We start from the raw sequence: 25,996 nt of genomic DNA on the forward strand, positions 1-25,996 counted from the left end.
AGCTCTGCTACCAAGTCAAGTGCTAGGGCCAGCACTGTCTTAGGTATGACCTGGGCTTCCCAGTGCTGTTCTGAATTCCAGACAGTTAAACATTTGCAGGACAAGGACGTAAGCGTGAAAGTATGATTTCATTTCTGTGCTCTGTCCGTCCTTTATGGAGCAGAATTGTGTCACGTAATGTGCACTTAGTCCTTAATACAAAGTCACAGGGGTAGATCAGAAGCAAGCTAAGTGAATGGCATGATGCTCAGAAGTACCTTAGAACAGGGAGGACCTTCCTTTTCCCCAAGACGCTGTTCTGCAAGCACGTGCAAGTTATGCTGGATTAGTGGTAAACCAAACTAATCCTAGTGCCAGAGAAGCCTTTACATGTTCTCTTTTTCTATTTATATACTAGCACCTGTGCCGTGAGTGCACTCATCCGAATGGTCTTTTAAAAAGATTTCTTTTCTGAAGCTAGGACTAAATGTTTCAATGTCTGCAAACACATCGCGCCCGCCCTCCGCGCTCAGCACTGCAGCGCCAGGCCCTAGCCCAGCAGCCCCAGTAGATGGCACCAAGCTTATGCTGTTCCGCACGCTCCGAGCTATATGAAAAGCTTCCCGTTTAGCGGTCATTCATACACTAAGTACACCTCGAGACCTTAGGAGTATTTAAAGGTTTTTAAGTAAAACGCATGGCCATTGGGAAACCACATAAATCTGTGCTCATACCCAGCCTGAATCATGTCGGTTCAAGATTTCATTTCCAGCAAAGTACAGCTCCATTGTATTTTTGTGTGATTTAGAGATGCCGTTCCTTGAGCCTGCCCTATTGAGATTGAAAGCTCTAAATTTCCAAAGAAATGTGGGATGCACTCAGCACCTGCCAGCATTGAGCTCACAGAAATTAAATCCCCTCTTTTTTCAATCTTTTTTTTGTTGTTCTTTTTTTTTTTAAACACACACACACACAAAAACCCCACCAACTTTTAATGCAAAAGCTATTTCGGCCGCTGTAGTGCATACAGCACGTAACAGATACAAATACTGGTTATGCAGACTCCAAGTACATGTTTTCTGTAGCAGACCACCGAGATACAAAGTAAAAAAGATACCTTACTTTGCTTTGCTGTGTCTTTTGATTAGAATGGGCTCTCATTTCTTCAAAAAAATCCCTTTAACAAACACTTTGAATGTTGTGCTGCTTACATCACATTTGTTGCATGAGATAATTTGGCTTTTCCTCCCCTGTAGATCAAAGGAAATTGTAAAAAATAAGCAAATGTAATGATGAAGAAGTGACAGGAGTAGAGTTGGTATTTCTTTCCAGGACACGTGTGAAATAATAAAGTTGTAGATAACATTGAAATGTTGTGAAGTGTTATATCTACTAGTAGGAAACCATGCTTTTCTAGGCTTAGATTAAGATACAATACATCTGTATGAAGATGGTGCTGGGCATATGGTGTAAGTCTTTATTTAACAAACATCTACGGCTCGTTTCTCACTTGTTTTATTAAATGTTTGTTAATCTCAGGCTCAGTAAAACTGTCTTGCCATAAAATTGAAACAAATAGCTAGTGAGCAGAAAGTTACCGGGTCTCCAAACTGAACGTTGAACAGCAAGGGTTACTCTGAGGAGCAGATGTTGCAAACAGTTACATGCAGGAGTTATTCCTGTGTGTTTGTCCCTATGAACACTCCAACTGCTCATGGCAGTGAAACAATCTGCGCACGCAGCGTTTGCCACATCTGCCCTCAGCACTGAAGGCCTAGAAAAGACCTCGTTCCCATGCATTCCAAGTGCATTAGTTGCTTTTAGCCTTGGTGTTCATTGAGTAGATCTGAAAATGTTGCATACTGTATGTTTGTGTGCTCAGAGGTGTAACTTCTGTAACTCATGTTTTAACTTCCCCTTAGCTTTCCGTAACGCGTATCACCAAAGATGTATGATTACAGGTGGCTCTTCGCGAGACCTGAAAGAGAATAAAAGTGAGACTGAGTTGCTGTATAATAATACCCGCTAGTACAGCTATGGTTAAATGCCTGTCAGTGTTTTCATTATAAATCCCTATTTTCTGGGGTTTACAACATGAATGTAAAAATTTGCTCTGGGCTTACATGTGTCATGCAAGGTCTCAGCTGGGTGTTCTTGTTCCTCAGAACTGGTTGGGGGGGGGGAGCAAAAGTTAAAACTTACTTCTGTGAAGCTAAATGAAGTTAAAAAACAACAATAACAACAACAAAAAGCAAATATCAATTTGGGAAAAAAAAATATATGTTTTGTTTTGTGTTTCCCTTCATTACAGTCTTAGCAATTACCCAGCGGTTAGGAGACCTGTCCATTTGACACATCCTCAAGCAGGCACTATGTGAGCACAGCAGCAAGCAGCATGTGAAGCTGTTTGTGTGTCATCGATATACAAATGTGTTTGTCTGCTTTGCTTCTCGGTGATAGTGATGATAACAGAGCGCTGCATTGTCATAATAGAGCATAAGGTTGTTTTTGTTTTTGAATGGCTTGAGAATGGTCTTAAAAAATAATCTGTGTAACTGTCATAATGGAAGTATATTTAATGTTGTTTTTGCTTAAAATGTTATCCCGTGTTTATGAATGTTTGTTTAATACAACAGTATTCAGTCTAGAATGTCTTATTGCTACGGTTTAACATGACATTTATTTGTAGATATCTCACTGGGAGTGATACCCTTACGATGCCTGATGCTTGCAAAACTTGGGATGATGCAGAAGACCAGAAATCCTTTGTTAATGCACCCTATTTTGTACACAGGCTGTGTACCTTTTTTTACCCCTCTCCTTGGTCTCTTTGTACCAGAAGCTGTGGGCAGAGGCTGCTCAGGGCTCAGCACTGCTGAGGGCCATGGGATGAGGAAATCCTTGTGCCCCCAGCACTGTGCACAGAGCCAGTTCCTCAACACAGCCCCTGAAGGATGCCTTTAAGGCATTTGCTTTCCCTTCCCACTCCCATAAAGGACCCACCACAAGCCATTTTTACCTTTTTCACATGAATTTTTTAATCTTGAGAGCACATAAATTCGCTGCCTTCCATTGTTGTGCCCAGCGCAGTTTGGGCTTACTGCATTTCTGCTGAAATGGAATGCAAAAGATGGATGTGAAAGGTGAAGTTTTGATGCTGACTGTGTTTCTGTGCTTTAAAAGCTCCAGTGCAAAGCTGCTCTTTTAGTTACGAGGCCATCTGGGTGTGACCGGAGGTCTCAGGACACCTTTAAGGGCCACCTTTACTCTTTCCCCTTCAGTTAAAAGCAACTCCCAGCCTTGGCCTTTCTCTGAGGAGTACATAAGGAGAGAGGAATGTGATGGGAAGGAGAGATGACAGCACACAGAGGGGAAGGGGATGTTATCTGTTGCACAGCTGAGGGAGGGCAGGCAAGAAAAGGTGCAGTTCAGGAAGAAGGATAGGATGTTAACCCTCAAGTCAGTTAGAATGCGTTTGCAAGCGATGGAGGAGATAATCCAGCAGGTCCCTCATCCAGGGGATGCACATGTTGGAATCGGATGGCACGCTGAGAGGGCCTGGAGGAGCAGGAAGCACCAAGGCCCAGCTGCTGGGTTAACCACAGCTTGCTCACTGGAGGTCGTTGTCTTGAGAGAAAACGAGGAGTGGAGAGAAACTGCGACCCAGGAGGCTTGCAAGAGAGAGAAGCTGGCAAGTGCCAACCTTTTAGTCCTGATTAGTGTTGAGAAGGGAGGGTGCTACCCTGTTGGTTTCCATAGTGGCCACTGCTGAGCGAGAGCCGCAGCACAGGAGCGCGGCACCTTCCCGCTGGCCGTGCCCTCCTACCGGGCTGGGAGCTGTGGAGCGGCAGGCCGGAGCAGGCAAGGCTCCGTGCTGAGCCTCAGGGTTAGACTGGGTTGTTTGGAATCGGAGGGCAGCAGAGACCTCCCCTAGCTCCTTCCCTCCACCCCCAGCCCAGGCACTCGCGGCACCTCGGCTCTTGAAACGCAGTGCTCATTTCGCAGGCCACACATCACTATTGTGGAGGAAGCAGCAGGAGGATTTAGCTCCAGCCTGAATGCTACAATAAGCTACACAGCACTGCGGTAACCGCTGGCAAATGCTGACTTTTTAATTGTTTCCGCTGCAGGGTTAGACCTTTATTAAAGCCGTGTGAATAAACTTATTTTGATGGCTCACTGAAATATTTTAAATGCAAAAGGTAGCATAAAGCGCTTTTATTAAATTCAGCTTAATTCTACTGTTAATAAAATGCCTTTCCATATGTTGTGCACCTTTTTATTGATCCCGACAGAAATCTACTGACCAGATACAGTGTGCTCTGGTCTTCCCTGAAAAGCCTCTGCCTTTCTTGCTTTTAATTTAAACAAATGCAGTGCTCATGAAAGGCACTGGGATCATATCAGCAAAACAAAAGTCTCTTTTATCTATTAGGGGAGAGAGGAAGAGAAATCGATCATAATAAATGCTCCCTCCCTGCTGCTGTACCTGTGGATCTCAATCTTGCCTTGCTTGCATTGCACCCAAGAGCAAGGCAGGCAAGCTGGCTGCCCTGTGCACATCCTTGGCTGTTGTGGGCTGCCAGAAGTGGCAGTGATAATGCAAGAAGTTTTGCTCCATGTTGCATGAAGTGCTTCTGCCCATCAACCTCTGAAGGGCTGTGTGCTGCTGTTGCTGCTGTTCTGTTGGGCAGCCATGCACCCCCACCTGTGGTGCAGGCTGCTCTTGGAAAGTCTGTGGGAGCGAGGTTGTGGCTGATAGTGACATCGAGTTCATTAATATGAGATAAGGAAGTAGAGTAGACAAACAGAGCTGCTTTTCTTTCCTCCTTTCCCACTATTCAAAACACTTCCAGCCCCTGCTGAATGTTTTTTACATTTGCAAGGAGAGCAGGCAGCTTCAGATTCTTTTTGCAGGGATGGCTGGAGCATCACCGTCTGCCTTGGCCACGTAACCACAGCACAGGCACTCATAGCTCAGGGCAAGCAGCAAGGCAGCTCCTGCCCCATAAGGTCTGCCCCTATTAACAGGATTATTTGGGTTTTAGAGCTCAGGAAGTTGGTATTCTTACATAGAAGGTCTCTGCTGAGGACTCAGTATATAGGTGTGTATTAAACAGGCGCCGTGCTGATGGCAAGGTGAAAAAAAGACATGTGGCAGCTCTGTTATTTGGTTGCATGGGAAGCTTGTGAACTTGCACAGAGCTGGCCTGCCCTTCCTTTGTAGCTGTGCAACCATCCCAACTACTAAGTTAGCCATTTTCTTTGAGACACACATTTTTGGTGTTGTTCTTGAGCCCATACTGTGGCTGTTGTCCCAGTACCTGGCTTTTGGATTTTCAACGCGCTATATAGTGGAAATGGGCTTCACCCCATTACTCCTAATGCTTGCATGAAACTGCAAATGGTATTTCATCAGCAGATGGGAGTTAGCTACCTACAGCAAGAAAGCAAAGAAGCCATCCCTCAGAGAAGAGCCACAAATCTGTTTTTCAATGTGTAAAACATTTACAGGGTTTCCTTAATGTCAAAGTTTGGGTTTTACTTAGACCTGACCTCCCCCTTTTCAGAGTTCTTCTGTAGGATCTCTCCTAGGCAGTCGCATGCTGAGGTGATTTGAAATGGCTTGTGATGGGATTCTATAAAGGTGTATGACAGCAAATACCGTGCTTTGTAAAACTTCTTTTCCAAATGTACCAGCTGACAGATCTGTTTGCACTGATTTGTGTTTTCAAGAGTTGTTTTCCTCTTAATTTTTGTCAAGTAGATCAACATTCCCACTGCCCACACCCTGTTTTTTGTTTCTGTTTTTTTCCTGGTCGGGTACAGACTAAAGGTGCACAGCATGTCATAAACTGGGCAAACAACATTTAAAAGAACAAAACCAAGAGATTCAAAGTTTAATAAACCTGAGTGTTGGTGATAACATACAAGGAGATTAATTTAAAAACACTTACAGAAATATTTTCTAACCCTGCAGGATCCCTTTTAGCTTCAGCGTGAGATAATTCACTGTGGATTAATGAGGTAGGACTCACCTATAAAGGGGCTTTGGGAAGGAGGAGACACACAGAGCCAGGTCCTCCGAGCTGCTCGGCCTTCACAGAGCCTTCTGCAGTTACTGGAGCTGTGCACATCCTCAGGGGTCTGCCCACACAGGTGCCAGTGCACAACTGGGGTTGTGGTTGTATATGTATAATAAAATGTGCTGGAAGGCCCCTCAGAATGCTTGGGTTTGTTAAAAGAAATAGTACCGAAAACTGGGAGCCCGATTTATTATATGGCTGTGCTCTGCTGGAACGTTTGATCTTGCAGTATTTAATTCAGGAAGCCTTAATGGTATGCATTCAGTGCATGACTGTAATGTCCATTAATGCTAGTGGAACATAGGCATACGCAGAAGGAGGAAAACGTATGCTGTGTCTTCCGTGAAGCTGAAATGCTGAGTTAATTTTGTATTGATAGGAAGCAATGGGACATAAGAGAAAATCATTAGAACAGTTCAAAAGGGGATGTAAAGGAGGAAAGGCATCAGGCACAGTGCCAGGTTATTTCAGGGCATGCCAGACACTGCTCGACACCCTCCGGCACGGCGGAGCAAGTGAAGGGCTGAGTGGTGAGGAGTAATGGTCTGCGAACTTATGTCAGTCTGTCTGGACGTATCTTGTTGCTGGTTTCCTTGTGATTGGTTATACTGAAGGAAATAGCACTTGTTCACCTGTGTTATGAACCACAGGCTTGAAAAGGTCAATTGAAATCGGAATTTATATGTGAGGTGAGATGCTTAATGTCTTCATTATCAGGTCAACACCCAGAAAACACTCTCTGTTCACTTCATTTTTATACAGAAGGCCTCCAGATACCAAGGCTGAACTCTGAAATGAACATGGTCTGTGGGTGAACAGTGAATTGCAGCACACTTTGCATTTCTTTTCAGAAAAGCCATTCCTAACCACAGGGATGCCGCAAAGGGTCCAGAAGTGTTCCTGGTTTTGTTTGTTTCACCCTCTTGAGCTTTAGTTTATTATATTTGCACATAAAGATTTGTGGGCCTGGCCTTTCCTTCGAGGAGCTCACCATCCTGTTCCAAGATCCCAGCGACTTCTAGCACTGATGGAACTGCTGGAAAAGACAGAAGGCAGGTGGCCTGAAGTATCATTGTCAGCATTGGTTATGCAGTGTTGATGTGCACTGCTCCCCTGATGAGCACCAAGGAGAACGAAGGCACTGCGCTACACTGACTGGAAAGCTTGCACTTGGCTTCAGACCCTGCAATGGAATCCATGGGTTGTAGAAGATATCTGCCAAAGGAGAGGGTGAATTGTGCAGCCAGGGTAATGCACAAGCAGATCATGAATGGCATTCAGCCCACTCTTGGAGCCCTGTTTGATGGCACTCAGCCCACTCTTGGAGCCCTGTTTGGACAGCTGGGTGAGGGAGCATCACCTCTGGATAACGTCAAATCCCATTCAGAGTCCAGAGACAGAAAGAACCCAACCTTGGTTATCTTCACCGTGTATTTAATCTAGCATGCTGGATTATCACATGGACACCAAGTTGTGTGTACAACTGATGGCACTGTATCTCTCCTGCTAGGAGCTGCACCATTTGGGAGGGAACAGTCAGACCTTATTTTGTGCCTGAGTTGCCCAGGAAGGTTTTGCAGTTCCATTGCTGATTAGGATCTCTTCCCATAGCTTGCACGTGGTACCTCGTGCAGGGAACCAGGGTGAGGAGGGCAGCCAGGGCACCTTTGTCCTCTTTAACAACCATAGCTTGTCAGTTTCCCTTGGATTGGCAGCCCAATTGTGTACCGCAGGCTAAGCATTTTTGTCCACCTGCACAGTAGTTCCTTCCCAGCTGAAGGACTCCACTCTTAGAATCCCATCCTGCCATCTTCCTGAGGCTTGTAGATGGGGTGTGATTCAGATGATGCATCCTCACACCCTCTGGTCACAGTTGAGCCTTGCATTACCTCCCTGGCTCTGCAGCAACACGGGAATAGTGCAGTCAATTCCTTGAGCCTTCTGTCGTTGCTGCTAGCAGTTAAGTAGTGAGTGCAGCTACCTGAATAGGGCTGTTCCTTAGTGCTGAGGGCTGGACTGAGAGATTGGCTGTATGATTTGTAGCACAACCTCAGCTTTCTGCTGCTGTGTGCTCTATTAAACTGGAAACCTGGAAAGTCCTTTGTTGGGTCAGGTTGTAGTTTACCCCAGTGCAGATTAGCAAGATTCCCCCGCAGACATAAATACTTGTCTGTATTGTAAAGCAGGCAGTTAATTATTAAAAGCAATGGGGAAAAAATCTTTTGTAACATGCTCCCTACTTCTGATCTATGTCATGGATCAAGTGGCATCTAGACATTTCCTAGTGAGTAACAGCGAGCCTGCTGGTTGAAGAACACTGCGTTTCTGAGAGAGAAGAGAAATTATTCAAGGAGAGCAAAGAGGGAATGCTGGCTGTTCTGCAAGATGTTCAGTATTTCCCATGACTTTTTGCAAAGCAAAGATACCCTTAGTTTGCTTGTTTGAAACAACTGAAGAGCAAATGGACTTTCTGGAAGAAACAAATGGGAGGCGTTTTTATAAGCGTGGTGTTGGTCCGTAGGATTCTTTGCTGCTCTCTAGACCAGTTCTTTGATACTGCAATATCAGATGAAAGAGCAGCTCTCAGTTTCCTTCTAAGCAGCGTAGAGCAACGCAACAACAGTTATTTATGTAATGCGTGTGCTTCCTTTCCCTGCTAGCTCTGCTTTGAAGGACTCACTAGTCCTAGAGCCCAGCACGTTGTGAGAATAAAAACCTCCAAAGTCTGACATCTTTAAATAAGCAACCAAATGTTATAAAGAACAAACCTCACTTACAGTTAGGAAACAATATTTACATTTAAGGTTGAAAAGCCAGGATGTAGGAAAATTTTGCTAATTTGGAAGGTGACCTTTAAGTGCACCAAAACCAAATAATTTGTAAGCTATGGCACAGGGCACATTCCTGCAAAATTTGTGTGAATACTGCTTTAGTGGTTCTTGAAAGACAAACAAAGAGACCTGGAATGAAATCTTTATCCCTCTCCCAAATAAGATTGGAGCTAACAAAGGCGTACAGCAGCGCTCTTTCAAAGCCTGCCATTAAAACGCGGGCTGTGCAGCGCAGCTAATGAGAGGGCTCAGAGTGGAAAACAATCTGTTTTTAAGAATGTTTAGATCAAAAGTAATTTCTAATTTATGAAATAAAGTCGCTTTTCAATACCTTCCTTTCACTAGTAAAGCTTTTTATGTTTGCACTATTTACTTCAATCAGATGTTTTCAATTTTACTTTTTTTTTTCTTCCTGAAAATACTTCCTAGGGTTACTCGGTAGTGACCAACAGCATTATTCTTTTTCTCTCTCCCCTACTCACCCACCCCCACACGTTAAAAAAAAAATGAGAAAAGAAGAGGGGGAGGAAGAAAGAAACATCTTTTCTTAAATGATTTGCAAGCATCTGTGCTTTAAGCTACTTTTTATGAACACTCCTTAGTAATGACTCAAGGTAAAAAAGCAGAAAAGCATCCAATGTTAGGAAATTGCAATCCAATACCATGTAATTTAAACCTGCCATTGCCTCTCCTGTACTAAATGACATACAGATGGGTAGCTCTGTTCCCTCTACTTTGGGAACACAATTGGTCTTTTTATGAGCATATATACATTACTAGCAAAAAATATTTTTGTCGGGACTGTTTATTTCTAATTGTATCATATTTTAATTACTGTCATTAGAGCGCTTTTCTCCTGCCATGCTTTGGCAGCTCGTTTTTGCAAGTGATTTTCCAAGTTATTTTAATATTTGGCAATTTCTCTTATTACTTTGGGAGTTTTCATTCAAAAGCAGCTTTATTGTTATTATTCTTCCTTGACGTGACGTGCATTTTTTTGTGCCATGGAAATGTTTTTTACAGTAATCCCTGTGTACTCCTTTTTGTGTGAAATAAGCAAAATATGAGATTCTCAGAGACAGGTAATTCCAATAGCAACCCTAATTTTTAAGGGAACTTTGTTGTTGAACCTGATGCCTCTTACAGCATAAAGAAATGACCTGCCACTCAGGGCTCCTATTCGTGCTTCAGCAGGGAAAAATACAGCTGCTACCATTATGAAGTGAAAGGACTAAGAAGCTACTGAATGTTAAATCAACTGGATCAGAATTCTAAAGATTTATAATTATATTAAGCTACCTTAAAGGTAATTGTTGGATGCTGTGGCTGAACATCATATGCCCATTACCATAAGTCTCTGATATAGATGTCTTGTAATGAACATTTCAGCCGTAGTTATATATATATAACTATTTATTTTGCAGCTTTCTTTCTTTTTTTTCCCTTTTCTTTTTAAATGGCTGGAAAGCGTAACTTTCTTGTGAATGATTTTGTGCGCAACTGTTTAGCGTATAACACACGGAAGGGCTTTGGCTGTAGCACATTGTCACTGCTCCAGTGGAATCACCTGGCTCTCGAGCAAAATTCTTTTTAAACTTGGATTTGAAAAAATAATCAGCTGCAGTTCAGCTGAGCCATTCTTCGTGCATTAGGGACCGGTCTGGTCATTGACAAGTGAATGCAGAAGCTATGCTGTGGCCGTCTGCCAAAGCAATTATTCAGGATTTAAGCTAAAAAGGCTCCTTCTCCCATATCCTCTCCCTTTGCAGGGTCATGTAGGGATAAAAAAGACTGTAAGGTGGTCTTTTCCCAGGAGGAGCTGAGGAAGCGGCTGACACCCTTGCAGTACCATGTCACTCAGGAGAAGGGGACGGAAAGGTAAGGCAGGGCGAGGGGAGCGCAGCCCTCGAAACGCAGGCATCCTTCTTGTCTCCCTTTCCTCTCGCTGGCGCTTCCTCATCCTCCCCGGCAAACTTTGTGTTTTTTTTTCCCCAGGAATCCTGCACTTGTTTACTAACCCCTACAAATTAACACCACCAAAAGACAAGCATCTGCAGCATGGAGGCCACGGCCAGGGGTCTTGTGTGACTTATAATGAACACTGTATGTCTTATAAAGTCTCAGGGCTTATGTTTAGAGTCTGTTTTTAGTTTACTACAAAATGTGTGGAAGTAATAGCGGTTTAGGTACACTTCTTGGAAGACATCACAGTAAGCAGAACCACGAGGGAAATGGCCCCGTGCCAGGATGCTGAAGTTTTGAAGGTGGTCATTGTAAGTATAGACATTTTGGCTGCAGAAAGAAGGTAGCATAATTTAGTTCTTTTCCACCCCGCTCCAATTTCTTTTTGAAGCACATGTGGAGAAGGTATTTATTGGCTCATTTGTGGTTGGAATGTCAAAAATTTTCAATAACTGCCCTCACATGGCTTTAGTCGCTGGAAGCCAGCCCTGAATCCTGCAGGAAAAAAAAAGGACTTGCTTCCAAGACTGTTTTTAGTGAATAAAGTCTCTCTCAGCTGATTCCAACACGAAGGTAACTTGCCAAGGCCTAACCATTTTTGTTGTCCAATGTATACCATTGAGCTTGGCATAAGGCCCCGGTTTTACCTCCGATCCAAATGTACTAATGATGTAACCGCTTGTTTTCATTCATGACCTGAAAGGGCTCTTCACCACACATGGGGTCCCGCTTAATAGGCGGCACTCTTCCCGACGGCATGCTGTTTGCTGGACGTGCAGAGTGGGCCGATCCCCTGCTCCCATCCCTTTGGCCCCCCCACTGCCCAGGCTGGCCAGGGGATGGGGACGGCAGCTCCCACTGCGAGGCTTTCCTGCCCCGAGCCCCTCCCTCTTGTGTACGGGACCAGCAACGTGATTTAATGTGCACAAACAGTCGGAGATAAGGTCATTCTTAAAAATCCTGTTTATAAAAAAAAAAAAAATAAAAAAAAATAAAAAAAAAAATTGGACCTCATAAAAAGGGTGAAAGGATAATAAAAACAAGCTGCGGAGCACATAGGCTTTTTGTTGGACTAGCACAGCTGATTCGTATTAGATGAATGACCTCCTAGCCTTTTAGATTGTTAACTTAGAAAAATATTCCCTTAAAGCTGTAATATTGCTTTTCAGCTACAAATATTAGGTGAATGCAGCTTGAAATCATGGAGCAATTATTTCATTTTCAGCTACAATACTTCTGTTGCCCTGGCAGTCCATCTTGGATGCACCACGCACTGAGTCTTCATTATCATCTCAATGGCAGACACCCAAGGGCTTTGCACCTCTCATCTGAACTCATTGCTAAAACATTTCCTAAAGGCATACCCTCTTGCAAAGAAGAACATAGGATGAAGCTAAATTTGAAACCATCCATGTTTACGAAACGTTGCATTTCACTTCCCAAATGTAGGAAGATTCCAGTCTTTCTCATTTTTGTTGTTCTGTCCTTTGAACTGTGTGACAATTTGCTTCCTCTTGCATGATACGTAACACCTGAAGCTAACTAATGAGGACATTCCCCTTTTCCTGTGCCTGCTTCATTTGCTTCATTTAATACAAAACAACTGCAAACTCTTAATTTTCTTTTTTTTTCCTTTAATATTTTTCTAAACTCCTACCTACTCTAATAATTGTAAAAGAAATCCTCTATTTCCTTTTAAAATGTAGTGTTATTGTTTTCCCAGTGCCTTTGAGGGGGAGTACACACATCATAAAGCTCAAGGAATATACAAATGTGTTGTTTGTGGAACTCCTTTATTCAAGTGAGTATACTAACTGTAGTTTTGAGATTACTGTCTCTTAATTTATGTGCTGTGTTCCAGTATAATCTTGCATATATTCTGGTATTGATGTAGTTGTGTAAGAGAATGTAAGTCGTTCAAATTGATAAGAAGTACAAGAGAAGTACTGTAATTAATAATGTTATAGTAGAATAATAAATACACAAAGATAGTAAATAAATAAGGCAGCAGATTTCATAGTAAGATAACACTGTACTAAAATGGGCATTTTGACTAAAATCTATATGTATATGTATTTCTTTTTCCATATGCACCCATGCCAACTTACAATACGGTATTTTGGTGCTCTGATAGCACTGAGTTCTGGCCGTTAGCATTACTAGCACACAGCTTTAAGATCTGGATGCTGTGTGACAATGCTGCATCCGTGCTACAGCATTGTGTGCGAGAATGGAGAAATAAGCAGATGCTTTTTTAGAATTCAAGCAGTTAAGCAAACAAAACCCAGGAAAATGACATCACTTACTGGATTTTCATCCATCCCAATTAACACGCGCAGAGAGCTGAGTTGGAAACTGAGGCAAGGATTAAGAAAGACATCATAAATTTTGTGTCTTGCGTGACAAATACTCTTTAGAAGTACTGTGGGAATTACAGCTCTAAATTTGGTGGTAGAAGCAGCGCTGATTGAATTTTCTCAATCACTGCATTGTTCTGCCCCATTTCTGTTGCGTATTTTTTTCATATTTTTGGCCACTTGTCTTCATTCGGATGAAGATTTCCATTTCTTGCTTGTTTTTCCCTCAGTTCACAGCGTCTCAGCCCTCTCACTTGGAGAGGCACCTTCACGGCAGCTCAAAGCGGGATGGCCAGCATAGCGTACAGAAAACTGGGTTGGTAATAGGTTACGAAGGAAAATAAAATTGATGTAGCTCCGGAATCACAAGATGTGGCAGGGATAGTTTTTCTCAAGAGACTGTCTGTAAAGATGAGAAAAGCACTTCATCTCTGTTAACTTTGATTTCTCTGTTAGATGACCTGCAGAAACTGTAGTAATGATGTGAATCTTTTGAGTTGGAAAACTGATCATTATGAGCTCAGCCAAGGCAATATTCTCATGTCATGTGTTATTGTGGTGCTTGGCTTGGGGTAACGCACTGGGGTCTAAAGGCTCCAAAACCTGTTTTTCTACTCTGCCACTTAGACGTTCCCCTGCTTACTATAGCTAAATCTTTGTGGGAGAAATCCTGGCTCTGTTGAAGTCAATTCACGTTTAGCAAATGAATACAATGGAGCCAGGATTTCACCTTGTACCTTCAAGACTGGCTTCCTTTCTGTCGTCTGCTGGAGAAAGAGTAATTTCTTTTGTAAGGTGAGATTTGGACAGCAGTAGTTCGCATCAATGAATGTGAACTGCTTTCCAGTCACTTTCACAATCCATTTCATATGGGAAAAAAAGTGCAACAGGAGACTTACTTGTGATTATCTAAAAGCCAGTATGCTTTGGCATACTCGACTTTTGTAAGTTAAAGGTAATGAGTTGGATTTCCCTCTGTGAAAGGAGCTATATGGAAATATCCCTGTTTTCAGATTCTCTTTGAGGCTCCCCATGGATTTTATGGGAGGAGAGAGGAGGAAAGAGGGAAGTTGTTTTTTATTTTTAATAACTCCCAGGCCAGTGGGCACCTGAAAAAGCCTTCCTCATTGTGTCCCAAGTTTCCCAAGCCTTTGTGTTGCTTTACGGCACTGAGCTCTCACCACCTCCGAGTCCTGCAGGTTCTGCTGACGTGACTGGCCAAGGTGAGAACAAATGGAGAAGGCTGTAGGGGCCCATCAGTTCTGTTTGTGGGGCCAGGTACAGCCGCAGAGTTGAGGTGTGATGGGTGCTCTTTTAATACTGGTGCAGTCACTGCAGTATCAGCAGGAACTCTCCTAATCTGTCTTTTCGCCTGCAAGATCCATGGAGGGTGTTACACTCAGCACCAACAAAACTGGCTTTAGCACTGTGAAGACAATTTTTTTTTCATCTAGAGAAGATACATTCCTGTGTCCTGGTGCCTCCTTCAGCCCTGCCAACTAAACTGAGGAGGAAGCATAAATAAGAGAATGCAAAATGTATGTTTCTTAGTAAATTTTCTCCACAAAGTATAAATCACCAGGCTATTTGCTTTGGAGTAAGGAGGTAGGACAACACAAAGAAAGGCCATTGCCCTAGTTAAAATGCATGCAGGCGGTTTTTAGTTTTATCTTTCTTTTTCCTTTCCTTTCTTTTTAATTTCCAGATAGTCATCTGAAGCTTGTATTTCCATTTGGTTCTCATTGGGTGTCCATTAATTTTTTTCTTCATGTCGCTGTAATCTGTAAATATATATATTTGGACAATGGACCTGTCAGTTTAACCGGGAAAGGGACTGAAGCTTCAGCAGTAATATTAACAAACTTCAACTTTTAACATTTCTGATTTACGTTGTTTCATTACCATGTGACACACGAGGTCAGGGAACACATGAATTTTACACTCCAGATGAAAGACCTGGTTTTTGGTACGTCTTTAAAACAGAACTCTGTCTCTATCACAGGAAAGATAAAAGAAACAATTAGGAATTTAACATCTCTTCATCTACCTACTTGTACTAGTGTTATGAGAAACCTCCCAAGCTTTATGGAGAACATGCTTTAACTTTTTCCACAATCAAAGGTGGCTCACGCATAAAATCCATAATCTTGCCATTGAATCTAATTACTCCATTTCTGAACTTTCACGCCAGACAGTCTCCTACATCCCGGTACAGCTGCCCAAAGAAAGCAATAAATGAGAGAGACAATAAACTAATCTCAAGTATCTCCTTTTCTGCAAGCCAGCCTATGTGCGGTTTTATGTTACACTGTGTTACACCCCAGTCCAGCAGCAGGCTCATGCTAAAGGCAGTGGCTCAGCCCCCCACCTTCCTCTAGGTGGTTCTTCATGGCTTCCCCTTCACTGCACGTTGATCCAGCGGAAAACTGAGCTACCAAGAAAAAAACTCAGTACCTGTGAGCTGTATTCTCCAGTGTTCATTCTTTGTGTGCCATGTTTATGGCTGGACAGCCTCCGCAGCAGTAGTGCTTGTTTCCATGTCAGTTTGCAGAAAGCCACCAATGGCCCGAGTAAATTCAGTATTTTCTAAAGGCTGATGATATTTAAGGATAGCACCTACTTCATTTTTGTCAAGGAATTGTCTTGTATTCTCTGCTAGAATATCATTCTGCCCACTGCCTTGTCAAGGAATTGTCTTGCATTCTCTGCTAGAATATCATTCTGCCCACTGCCATGGCAAGCAGAGGTTAGAAGGGCCTGCATTAAACCTGCAGCTTGCACTATTACCATAGGAGAAGAATATTCCATATTTAATAAGCTACAGCTATGTCCTTTACCATATGCAAGACCGTGTGAGAAAGGCGTGGAATATATGGGTTGAACTGGGAAGCTGAGGAGAATGACTTCCCTTTAAAAAAGAAATATTATTGTTGTGTCAGTTTCCAATTTTTAGGGCCAAGGGAAGAACTGCCAAGTCTTAATAAATCACCCACCACTGCCTTTATTGCTTCCTGGAAGGAACTCTCGGTAATGGTGTTGGCTGTTCTGAACACGTGGTAGGAGAAACAGGAACACCCGTATTTATGTCATATTTTCATTCAGTTTTCAATGAACTGTATCTGGTCTTCCCAACATCTCTCAGGCAGCTAAAAGTAAATCAGGAGAAGAGCAAAGCATAGTTGTGTGATGCTGCCATTAGAAAGGTATCCCTTTTCTCCATAACATAAGGGAGGATTTTGGTCATTAGGCTAGATCCATAGCATCCATCCATAGATCCATAGCTTTGTTTTCACTATTGGGGCAGACCAAATGACAAACCAGCACTGGCTGTCTAGCCCATATGAAATACTTGCTGTAGCATCTCTGACAAGATATAATAGGTCTAATAGACCTGCTGAAGCAACCTCATCCATCCAGACTGACTCTCAGTTTCCTTATAAAATTTCTAGTTTTGTGTGTCAAAACCAGGAACTTCCTTTTAATAAAACTCATTTAGAATAAGTAAGCTTTTGCTTGTGTAGGAATCAGTCAGCAGGAGTGACATCAAACAGTTCTCCCTCTGAACCCAAATCTTGGGTCTTACATAGCTTAGAGGAGCTTCAGGATCTGAAAACTTGTAAGAGCCGATGCAGCTTTTTGTGACTCTCCCCTAGAAAAGGATGATGTATTTATAAAAACCAGTGAAGTTGCTATCAACAAGCATTGGTTTCCTCTTGCTCTATTAATTTAGGGTAGAAACCAGCCTTGGTTTTGAATCAGCTGTGTCTTCGCTTTGAGTCTTTTGGGCAACAAGTGGTTGTGTGCTCTTAATCACCTTGACTGAAATTAGCATAGCACAGTTCTTGTCGTCCTCAGAGCTGTCTGGACAAGACTGTCTCCAGCAGGGCAAACAAGTGCAGCAAGATGGGGGATCTCATTGTTCACAGGGGAATTTTCAACAAGTATGATTTCCAAAAGGCAAAGGATTGATGTAGATTTTATAGGAGGTGGGAATTAGGGTTGAAAAAAGAAGGAACAGAGGACTTCAAATTCACCACTTTAGATATTTCAAAGTCTCATTGAGACAAGCCTGTGAAACTGCTTCAATTTACTTATTGCTGAGCGCTGCTGAATTGCAAATGTCTGTAGAACATATTAAGAAATTCAAAGAAATAAATACAAAGATTTCTGTAATCATAGAAATATGAATAGATAATTTCCATTGATTTTACTGTAAAGTTTCCCTTTATTGTCTGTCATTTTTAAAGTCTGATATCTAATTTCCCTTATATGAAAACACACTTCTTTGTACTGACTGCTTATCAGTCCCACAGCTTGGAGAAGCAAATTTCAGCTGGTCTTAATCTGCCTTATGCCTTACTATGTGCATATGTATCTGAAATAAAAGTCAAGTACAGTGGATTGTTATGGATTATGATTACAGAAGTGCAGGCTTCTATATTTACCTATTTTTAACTCTCATTTTAAAGCAAACTCTGGGCAGAGCTCACCCACAGAGTACACACTGACTAACATCATGTTCAAATGCTCTTTTTGAATCTGTTCATCAGTGTGCAGAACAGAAATTCTCACAGCTTGCATCAGCAGTGAATCAGTCTTTTTTTTTTTTCTATAGGCTAGGAAAGCAACATTAAAAATACATCAGTAAGAAGGCTTCCTAGGGAAATGTGGCTCACAGGATCATGCTGTCTGTGTGTCAATCCTTTCTCAATAAGAAAACCTTATTATTTAATCTACTTGTCAATTTCAGCCAAATTTGACAAGGGAGTAGATATTAAACCTCAATGATATTAAGTGCTTCAATCTTTTGTGAAGTTGGGAGAGAGATCGCATTCATGACCTCTCTGAGGAGAGACCTGAGCAAGAGTTCAGCTACATTATTAGATTATTCCAGATAATATTATTATAAATAACATATATATTATTGTATTATACCAGAGAATTCACATGAGGGTGGAAGAGAGAGAGCCATTATGCATACCCAGAAATGGGAAGTGCTGATGAGAAGTTTCACTTTATTAGGCACTTTGGTACCTGTCCCCTGGCCATAATGGCTCAGCTTTGCTTCTTCTGCTGCCTTGGTCCTTAACACTCCTCAGACTCCCTGATGATGGCAGTCTTGTAAATTCCTAGGTACTCATCAGGCACTCATTCTTACATTGGAATACTTCTGTGTTTTTCCTTCTGGAAGCTTGCCTTGCTACCTGGGGCTTGGGCTCGTGAGTAAGGTCAGTGAGTATGTCCAGCCGATAGTTTACTTTTTCAGGAGAAAAGAGCTGTGTCCACACCTGTCTACAAAATGGATGAAAGCCTCTTCTCTGGTCCTAAAAGCAGGTGTCAAGGCATGGCTGGTGTTTGTTAGCCTAAATTCTCCTCTGCTCCACAGTGGAGCAGTGTGGTCTTAATGCTGCTCAAGGAGATGGTGCCTGGCCTGTGCAACCCTGTGCCTTGCCTTTGTCCTGCCCAGGAATGTGCTGGCTCTCACAAGCATGGTTTAGGCCAGCACAGTGTCCACAATGTGCACACAACTGAGCACTTCTGTCTTGGCCTTCTTTAACTTAGCAGCAGTGCTGTAGCCAAGAAAGCTGATGCTCCAGCTTAGTATTTTCTGTACTACTGGGTGCAAACTGCCAAGAGAGGAATGATTTTATTCTTCTCAGTGACCTGGGCCAGGACACTGGTCGCTTTGCATTATGTCTGGAACCTGCTAGATCATTGTCTCTTCAGCAAACAGCCAATGACAGCGTGGAATAAAGTGCTTTGTGAAGGAAGTTGTACCAGAGGTGCGACTATTATTTTTACAGTTGCAGAAGATGTTTATTTGAAGCCCTTGTCAGAGAGGAGCAGTATTTTCAGCTTCTGACCCTTCCCATGCTGTGCTCAACAAACTTGAAGCAAAACTTAGCAAATAAACAGTCTGGAATAAACTGCTAATGCAAAGGTGTAAGAAAGCCATGAAGATCCAATGACTCCCTCACTATCACAAAGAAAGGAACTGTTACAAGGATCAGAACTACAGAGATTTCATTGCTTTCTGAGAGGGCTGTTTTGCTTTCTAAGACTGTTCTCAATGTTCACTGGTCTTTGACCAAATCTTAATAAACCTGATGAAAACCTGATAAAAAAGGGTGAAAGAAAATGCCAGTTTTAATGCAACAGTAAGTGCTTTTCCACCTCTCTTTGCCACAAGCCCACTCTCTTACTACTTGGCATCCAGAGGATCAGGTTTATGACTCATTTTAAAAGACCTAGGTCCAAATCCTTCACCTTTTCACAGTACAGACAAATTCTCTGTCTTTGTATTTTGTTGTTTGTGATGGATTTAACCATCTCTAAGGTACTTATAAGTATTGTGGTACCTTGTCCTTAGCTAAACCTTTCCAATAGCTTCCTATTTCCTTGTCAACTAAGTTTTGGTAATTGAGCTACTTAGCAGTTGTATTTCTACGTGTTGTATGTGTCTGAGTCATATCACAGCTGGAAAAGGAAAGCACTTGGTAAGTGTCTCCTTGTTCTTTTTGTTCACATACAGATTCCTTCCCAAAGATATTTCTGAATAATTCCTTGACTTTCAGAATATTTCCATGGGGCAAATGCATAGAAAATATACACAAATATGGTGTGTTTTCAAAATTTACCTTCCAGTGTAATAAACGATAAACAACAAGTTTATAAAGCACCTGGCTATATAGAGGGCATCTTATCTGGTGGGATGTTTAGGTTGGATATCAGAACATGTACAGCAATGACAAAAAACGCACACAATTTTTTTTTTCCTATCTGTTGTGGTACTGAAAGTATAAAGGAATCACAGTGGGTATTTTTGTTTGTAGTGGAACATTCCTTTGGAACTTACTTTAACTACGTTCTATTTATTGGACCTCTTTTTAGCTGCAGATTCTTAACACTTATGTGGAGTTAATTTCTGATACATTTGCCTAGTGTGCTATAAAGAGAACGATACAAAGTGCCAAAAGATCTAGGGGAGAAGTGCTGGTTCCTCTGAAGCTGCAGGAAGTATTATTATCTTCTTCCCACTTTCCTCACCTTTCTGACATCTAACCATGTCTACAATACCGTGCCTTAAGTTTTGCATTGTTTTCCCATGTGCCACGATGGCCATGACAAAGGTTAAGGCCATCAGTGGCTTCCAGTGCTACCTCCCATGTTGTATTTTCTCTCATAGCCATTCTGCTGCTGCCAGACAAAGTTCTATTCATTTATCTCCCCGTATCGGTTTCCTGATTTGCTGTCCAGTAATTTATGACTGTGTGGAGCTTTGGTGCTCATTACGCTGCTCGGTGACCCTTGTGACCCACCCTCCCCCCCCACCTACTCTCTGCCATCTTAGCCCCTGGGCTAGTTGTTACTGCTGCAAGATGGAGGGCCTCTGTCCATGCCAAGGTGAATGAAAGGTCACCAACCCCATCTTGCACAGCTTTCAGCATGTGGCATCATGAGTCAGTACAGTGGCTGTGCAGTGCTGTATCATGAAACTTCAGCAGAAGAAAAAGTAAGCAGCAAAAGGCATGTACTACTGAAGACCAAGCAACCTGTCAGGATAGAATCATAGCATCATTACGGTTGGAAAAACCTCTAGGATTGTCAGATCCAGCCATCAACCCATCACAGCCATGCCCAGACACTGTCCCCATGGGATGCTGGCCAGAAGGTTGCTACGCTTTGCTGGTGACCCCCAGCTCTGCTGCAGCAGACCCTCCTGGCCTTTTCTGGGCTTTGTTCTGGGTGTCATGTCTGTCACCAAAAAAAATTAACAGATGAATAAAGAGAAACATGCAAGTAATTCACCCTTTATTGGTTTACTATGGCGGTAAATTACAGGTTAGTTATAAACCTGCGAGGGCCTGTTTGGGAGTAGAAAACTGGAAATGAGCTGATCATCTGGTGGCTGACACTTAAAAAAGAGCTCTGCTGGAAACTCTCCTTGCCTGAAGAAAATTGAAATGTCAGTATTTCTTTTATTCTGCATCGGTAGCTGCTGAGGGCTTTTGTGCAAGGCTGAGGCCTGCAGAGGCATGAGCAGGGCGTGTGAAGTGTTGCCTACAACTTCATCAGCAGAGTGTTCAGGTACAAGGCACCACTTGCCTGACAGAGACCGTTTGTAGGGTGAGAACTTCATTCCGTGCATAAATAGAAACTGAAAGGTGTTACTGAATGACAGCATGATTGGCGGCTGGGCAGTTGTTGCTGGTGGAATTTCGAAAGGCATTTCAGCATCAGTGCTTTTGATGGTTCTCTGTCCATTAGGAAGTTAAACTGTGATTTTTCCCTTCCATCTTTTCACCACCTGAGCTATAGTTAGGATATAACAGACTGCGTACTGGGGGAAGGCAGAGATTGAGCAGGAAGGGAGGAGGGAGTTGTTTCCTCTCTGATGGCTTTAGCTGCTTACACCAATAGTTCAGGCTGTTTCGCTTTTTCATCAGGATTGATCTGACTGTAATTTTTTGCTGCAGCGTAGATCATTAGTAGGGGTATTATGATGCCAATTATGCAAAATATATAGAGGATGTGTGAAATGCACCGGCAGGTATTTGCATGCACGAGCTTATAAACTGTTGGTTCTGCTGGTATTTGTTTGTTTGCTTTTTAAAGGACCGCAACTTCCAAAAATACATCCTCTCCCTGCTGCAACATACAAAGATCCCCTTAGATGGTTCCCCCTTGGAACTCTTGGGGAAACACATTTTCCTGCCCATGTAATGTCCTTTAACGCGACTCCCGCAGGCCGGAGCTGGTGTCCCACTGTGACAGCCACAACCGTGCGTACTGCTGGTTGTTAGGGGGCAATATGAACCTGATCGGAACATGCCCGCTAATTGGTTTGAGAGCGAGATATAGACAATGCTGTCTTATAGCAGATTGTGTAGATAGGCCTAGTCAGAGGGTTAATTCTGCTTGACAGCACATCAGCAGCATCTTGAGAGTAATTACCCAACTTAAGTTTTCCCACAGTTGAATTGAGATCTTCAAAGGCTTCTACATTTACAAGTATTATTAACCTATATCTGAAACATGATGTTCCCACAAGGGCTAATTTTTTTCTTCCTTTTATTAAATATACAGGTTATAGGGTTCATTTGCTAAGTGCTAAGCCCTTAGAAGAAAACAGCGCTTGTTAGAGAGAGAGAAATCTGTAGTGCACGACCAAAGCTAATGATGCATAATGCACACATCATTGTCTTTTTGAGAAGACTTTAAAACAAGTTAAAATTTAGGTCTGGCTCCCTTCCTCTCTCCCTCTCTTCCACCCCCTGCTTTCCACTTCTAGGAAAATCAAACCACTTATTCCTATGTGCAGAGTGAGTAAATTGAAGACACACACAAACAAAACCCTCCTAGGATGTTGTTCAATTAAGTGCAGATCATTGGATACAATACATATGACATTGATGAAATGGTATCTGCTTCAAAAATAGATTGGAAACATTCACGAATAAATTAAATCCCGTTAATGACTTTTTAAAAATGAAAATGAATGAAAACAATATTTATTTGTTAGGAACAACAGTATGTCGTGAATAACAGCTTATACGTTAATCCTGTTTTAAATTTACGCTCTATTTTCTGCATTCATTTTGCGATTCGTCTTTTAAAATATCTTCCTTGTAACAGTATAAAAAGTGTAAGAGTAAAAGCCCAAAACATTAAGAATCTTATTTATCTTTTGGGTTCAAATGCTATTGAATGCATTAAATATTAACACAGACAGGCAGATAGCCTTGTTAAATACGACTTTTGCTGGGAGGGTATCAGTCTGTCAAAAGGCTTTTATGGCGTGGAGCAGATCTTGTAACTTGTGATCTTTTTATTTTCTTTTGCAGGTCAGAAACGAAGTTTGACTCCAATTCAGGTATGTTTAGATTTACAGTGTTTTGCTGAATGTACACTACTCAGGTTAATCTCAAAAGAGTAGTTTATCAGTTCAAGTTCAGTTTAGTTTTAAACAAACTGGGGTAGGTCAGTCTTAAAAAGGATCTTCATTTCTCACCCTCTGCAAACAGCGTCATGACTGTGAGAAACATTTGCTTTCTTTCCTTTCATTACATCCTGTCTTCTAACGTTTTCCCAAAAGACGATCAGGAAGATGTATCTCCTGACGGACTTCGATTGATCCAGAAAAATTAGTGAACAAAAACTGATAATGCAGACTGAAGCAAATGGAGGACTGAAGTGAAGTTTTGAAAACGATGGCTGCTTTAAAGGGGAATGTTTTCCTTCCTGGTGGACAAAGACATTTCATGGGAATTTGAAGTCAGTGCAGCCTATCTGTCAGGAAACAGATGATTTGTCATCAAATTTTCATGACAGATGCGTGTACACAATGCATGCCAGACCAGTCTGTAGGGCTCTCTCTAGGAGGTTTACCAAAAGGCAATCTCTCTCAAGTTGTCTTTTTAAAGAATTTTAATGTGTTGTAGGGATTGAGAGGGAAGTGAAGGTCAGTCTAACAGGTTAATGTGTATCTAACCAGACAAAAAACGCAGCACAGCAAACAGAAGAACGGTTAGGAGAAAAACAGCTTTTAATAGCAGACTTACTTACTCGGTTAACTATTCTTGGGCACTCCCTAACGTTAAACAGCAGTAGATTAAGAATAGGCTGTTGTCCTGAAACTGGCTGGAATGCCCAGTGCCTGAAACGATAGCTCTAAATTTATTTTTTGTTAGGATGGAAAAGACTTTGTAAACCCAAAGTCTGATATTATAGCAATCTTGTGTTCAGGCCAACCTTGTGTTTAAGTTATCTTCCATATGATTTGCTTAATGCGGTGGTTGTAATTGCTTATAATGATATGAATTTTACAATATATATTACTCAGATTATTTATGAAATAGCATGTTCCCTTTTATCCCAGCTGCAGCATGATTTGGGTTTGAAATGTGAGGTATTACTTTGCTTTTTCTTTCCGCACTAGATTTTATCTTTGGAACTGTATGGGAGTGAGATCTACAGCAGGAAGCATTTATATAGCTAATTCCTATGGCTTGTATACTTGAGTCATCTTGCTTCTATTATGATTTTAGTCTGAGAGTTCAAGGTTACTTGAATGAACTATATGCTAAGATTGTTTCTTAGATCAGTTTTACAAGGGAGGATAGCTTCACACATTTTGTGCCGTCACCTCCTTTCCTTATTAATAAAGACACCAAAAGCATGGTGCGGAGCAGAATGTCAAATGTCTCACTTTTCTCTTAAGGAGAAAATGCTGTCCGTGGAACGATGATTTCCTCAGCAGGTTAGGCTACAAACACTCTTCTGATGTTTGCTTTGAAGCAGCACTCCCACCATGTGCCTCTGCCCTTGGCCATGAAGGTGAGGGCTGTGGGATCTCCTTGGGAGCTCAGAGTATCTGTGCACTGTCGGCACCATCGCTGCGATGGCAAACACCTGCTCAGTAGATATCACCTCTCTTTCTGGGCTCTGTAGGCTGAATGTGAGCTCTTAAATGTCTCTTTTTCATCTGTGTGGGCCCCACAGGCTTTTTTCCCTTGTGTATGGGCTCACATTCTGATCACAGGCTGTCTTCTACCGTTGCATTCCCAGATGTACTGGAAAGCCTGGTTGCCCATGGACTGGCTGGCAAGCACTGCTCTGCATCACTGCATTTCTGAGTAAGCATTGCTTGTACAAGGCCAGATGCTGCAATAGGAAATTTGGAAGTCAGGACCATTTATTGTAGATCACACATGAAAAATGTGTAAATAGAAATGATCAGTGAAAGCCCCAAGATCTCTGTCTCTACAATTTTTGCTGCTCCTAAATATTCTCTGGACTTACACCAGAATTCTCTGCGGCAGGTGGTCGGCTAATTTTATTTTGCTGAGTGTTAACAGGCACCATGGATGTCACCAGGAGTTTAAGGCCTTGCGCTGTGTCACTTTCCACTTCAGAGTGCTTTGTATTCATATCATCAGGAATGCAGTACAGGCATGTCCAGGGCTGTGGAGCTTTTAAGATTTATTCCTCCTTTTACTGCAGCACCTCACTTTCACATTCTGCTTGTGATTCCTTCCCCTATGCCCCCAATGAAGATGTTGGTCAGAATAGTCCTACCATGGACACCAGCCAGCTGCCCAAGGTTTGAAGGCTCCTCTCCCAAGTGCATGACAGTGTGGGTGGCTGACAGCTCAGACTGGGCTCTGGCTCTCTTTCTATCCTTTGCCACAAATGTTATCCTTGGAATTGAGAACTACAGAGTTTTAATGACTTGGTCTTATCAGTGCCGCCTCTTTTGGTGTCACATCCAAGGATAGTTGTTAGAAGATAGAAGAAAAAGCAGAAAGTTCATAACCTTAAAGTGCACTTCATAGCTGGAAACATCAAGGCTGAAAAAAACCTTTATCTTTGTGAAAAGTACAGCAGCCTGACTTTGCAGGGATGGTGCTCAGTTCTTCCACAAAGCTGCTCTTGATGGCCAGATAGTATAAGCACTTTCAGAGTTTATCTTTTGTTGACAGAAAGCGAGAGAAGCAGAGACATGGAGACACTGAGCTCAAGTCAACATGTATCACCCAAATAAAGCATCACTGTTTTTGTTTCTCCACTAAACAATTTGCCATCCCAATCCACAAAGCAGACATTAAGCTCAACCCTCCTGCTGCTTCTGGGCAATCAGGACAGTTGAGGCAGCGAGAGGAGGGATGCATTGGTGGTGGCAGAGAAGCATCTTTGCAAAAAAAATCTCTTTCTTGTATGAGGGGATGTGATGCCCTGTGTAGCACCACGTTCTGCATAATGCATAATGCATGTGCCTTTG

At 42.3% G+C, this 25,996-nt stretch overlaps 1 protein-coding gene across 4 annotated transcripts in view; it reads left to right on the plus strand.

Moving 5' to 3' along the window:
• The window catches only part of MSRB3 (methionine sulfoxide reductase B3), an 82,566-nt gene that overhangs the window by 19,737 nt on the left and 36,833 nt on the right, over positions 1-25,996 (plus strand). For 2 of the 4 annotated variants that reach the window (XM_072331972.1, XM_072331955.1), the window contains 4 exons: positions 1,902-1,973; positions 10,666-10,774; positions 12,582-12,659; positions 23,061-23,089. In XM_072331972.1, coding sequence (XP_072188073.1) covers positions 1,902-1,973; positions 10,666-10,774; positions 12,582-12,659; positions 23,061-23,089 — 288 coding nt within the window. The remainder of the gene's footprint in view (positions 1-1,901; positions 1,974-10,665; positions 10,775-12,581; positions 12,660-23,060; positions 23,090-25,996) is intronic. The other 2 variants (XM_072331946.1, XM_072331963.1) reach the window with 1 other exon arrangement.

The sequence above is a fragment of the Excalfactoria chinensis genome, chromosome 1 (genome assembly GCF_039878825.1).
Source record: "Excalfactoria chinensis isolate bCotChi1 chromosome 1, bCotChi1.hap2, whole genome shotgun sequence".
NCBI classification, from domain to species: Eukaryota; Metazoa; Chordata; class Aves; order Galliformes; family Phasianidae; genus Excalfactoria; species Excalfactoria chinensis.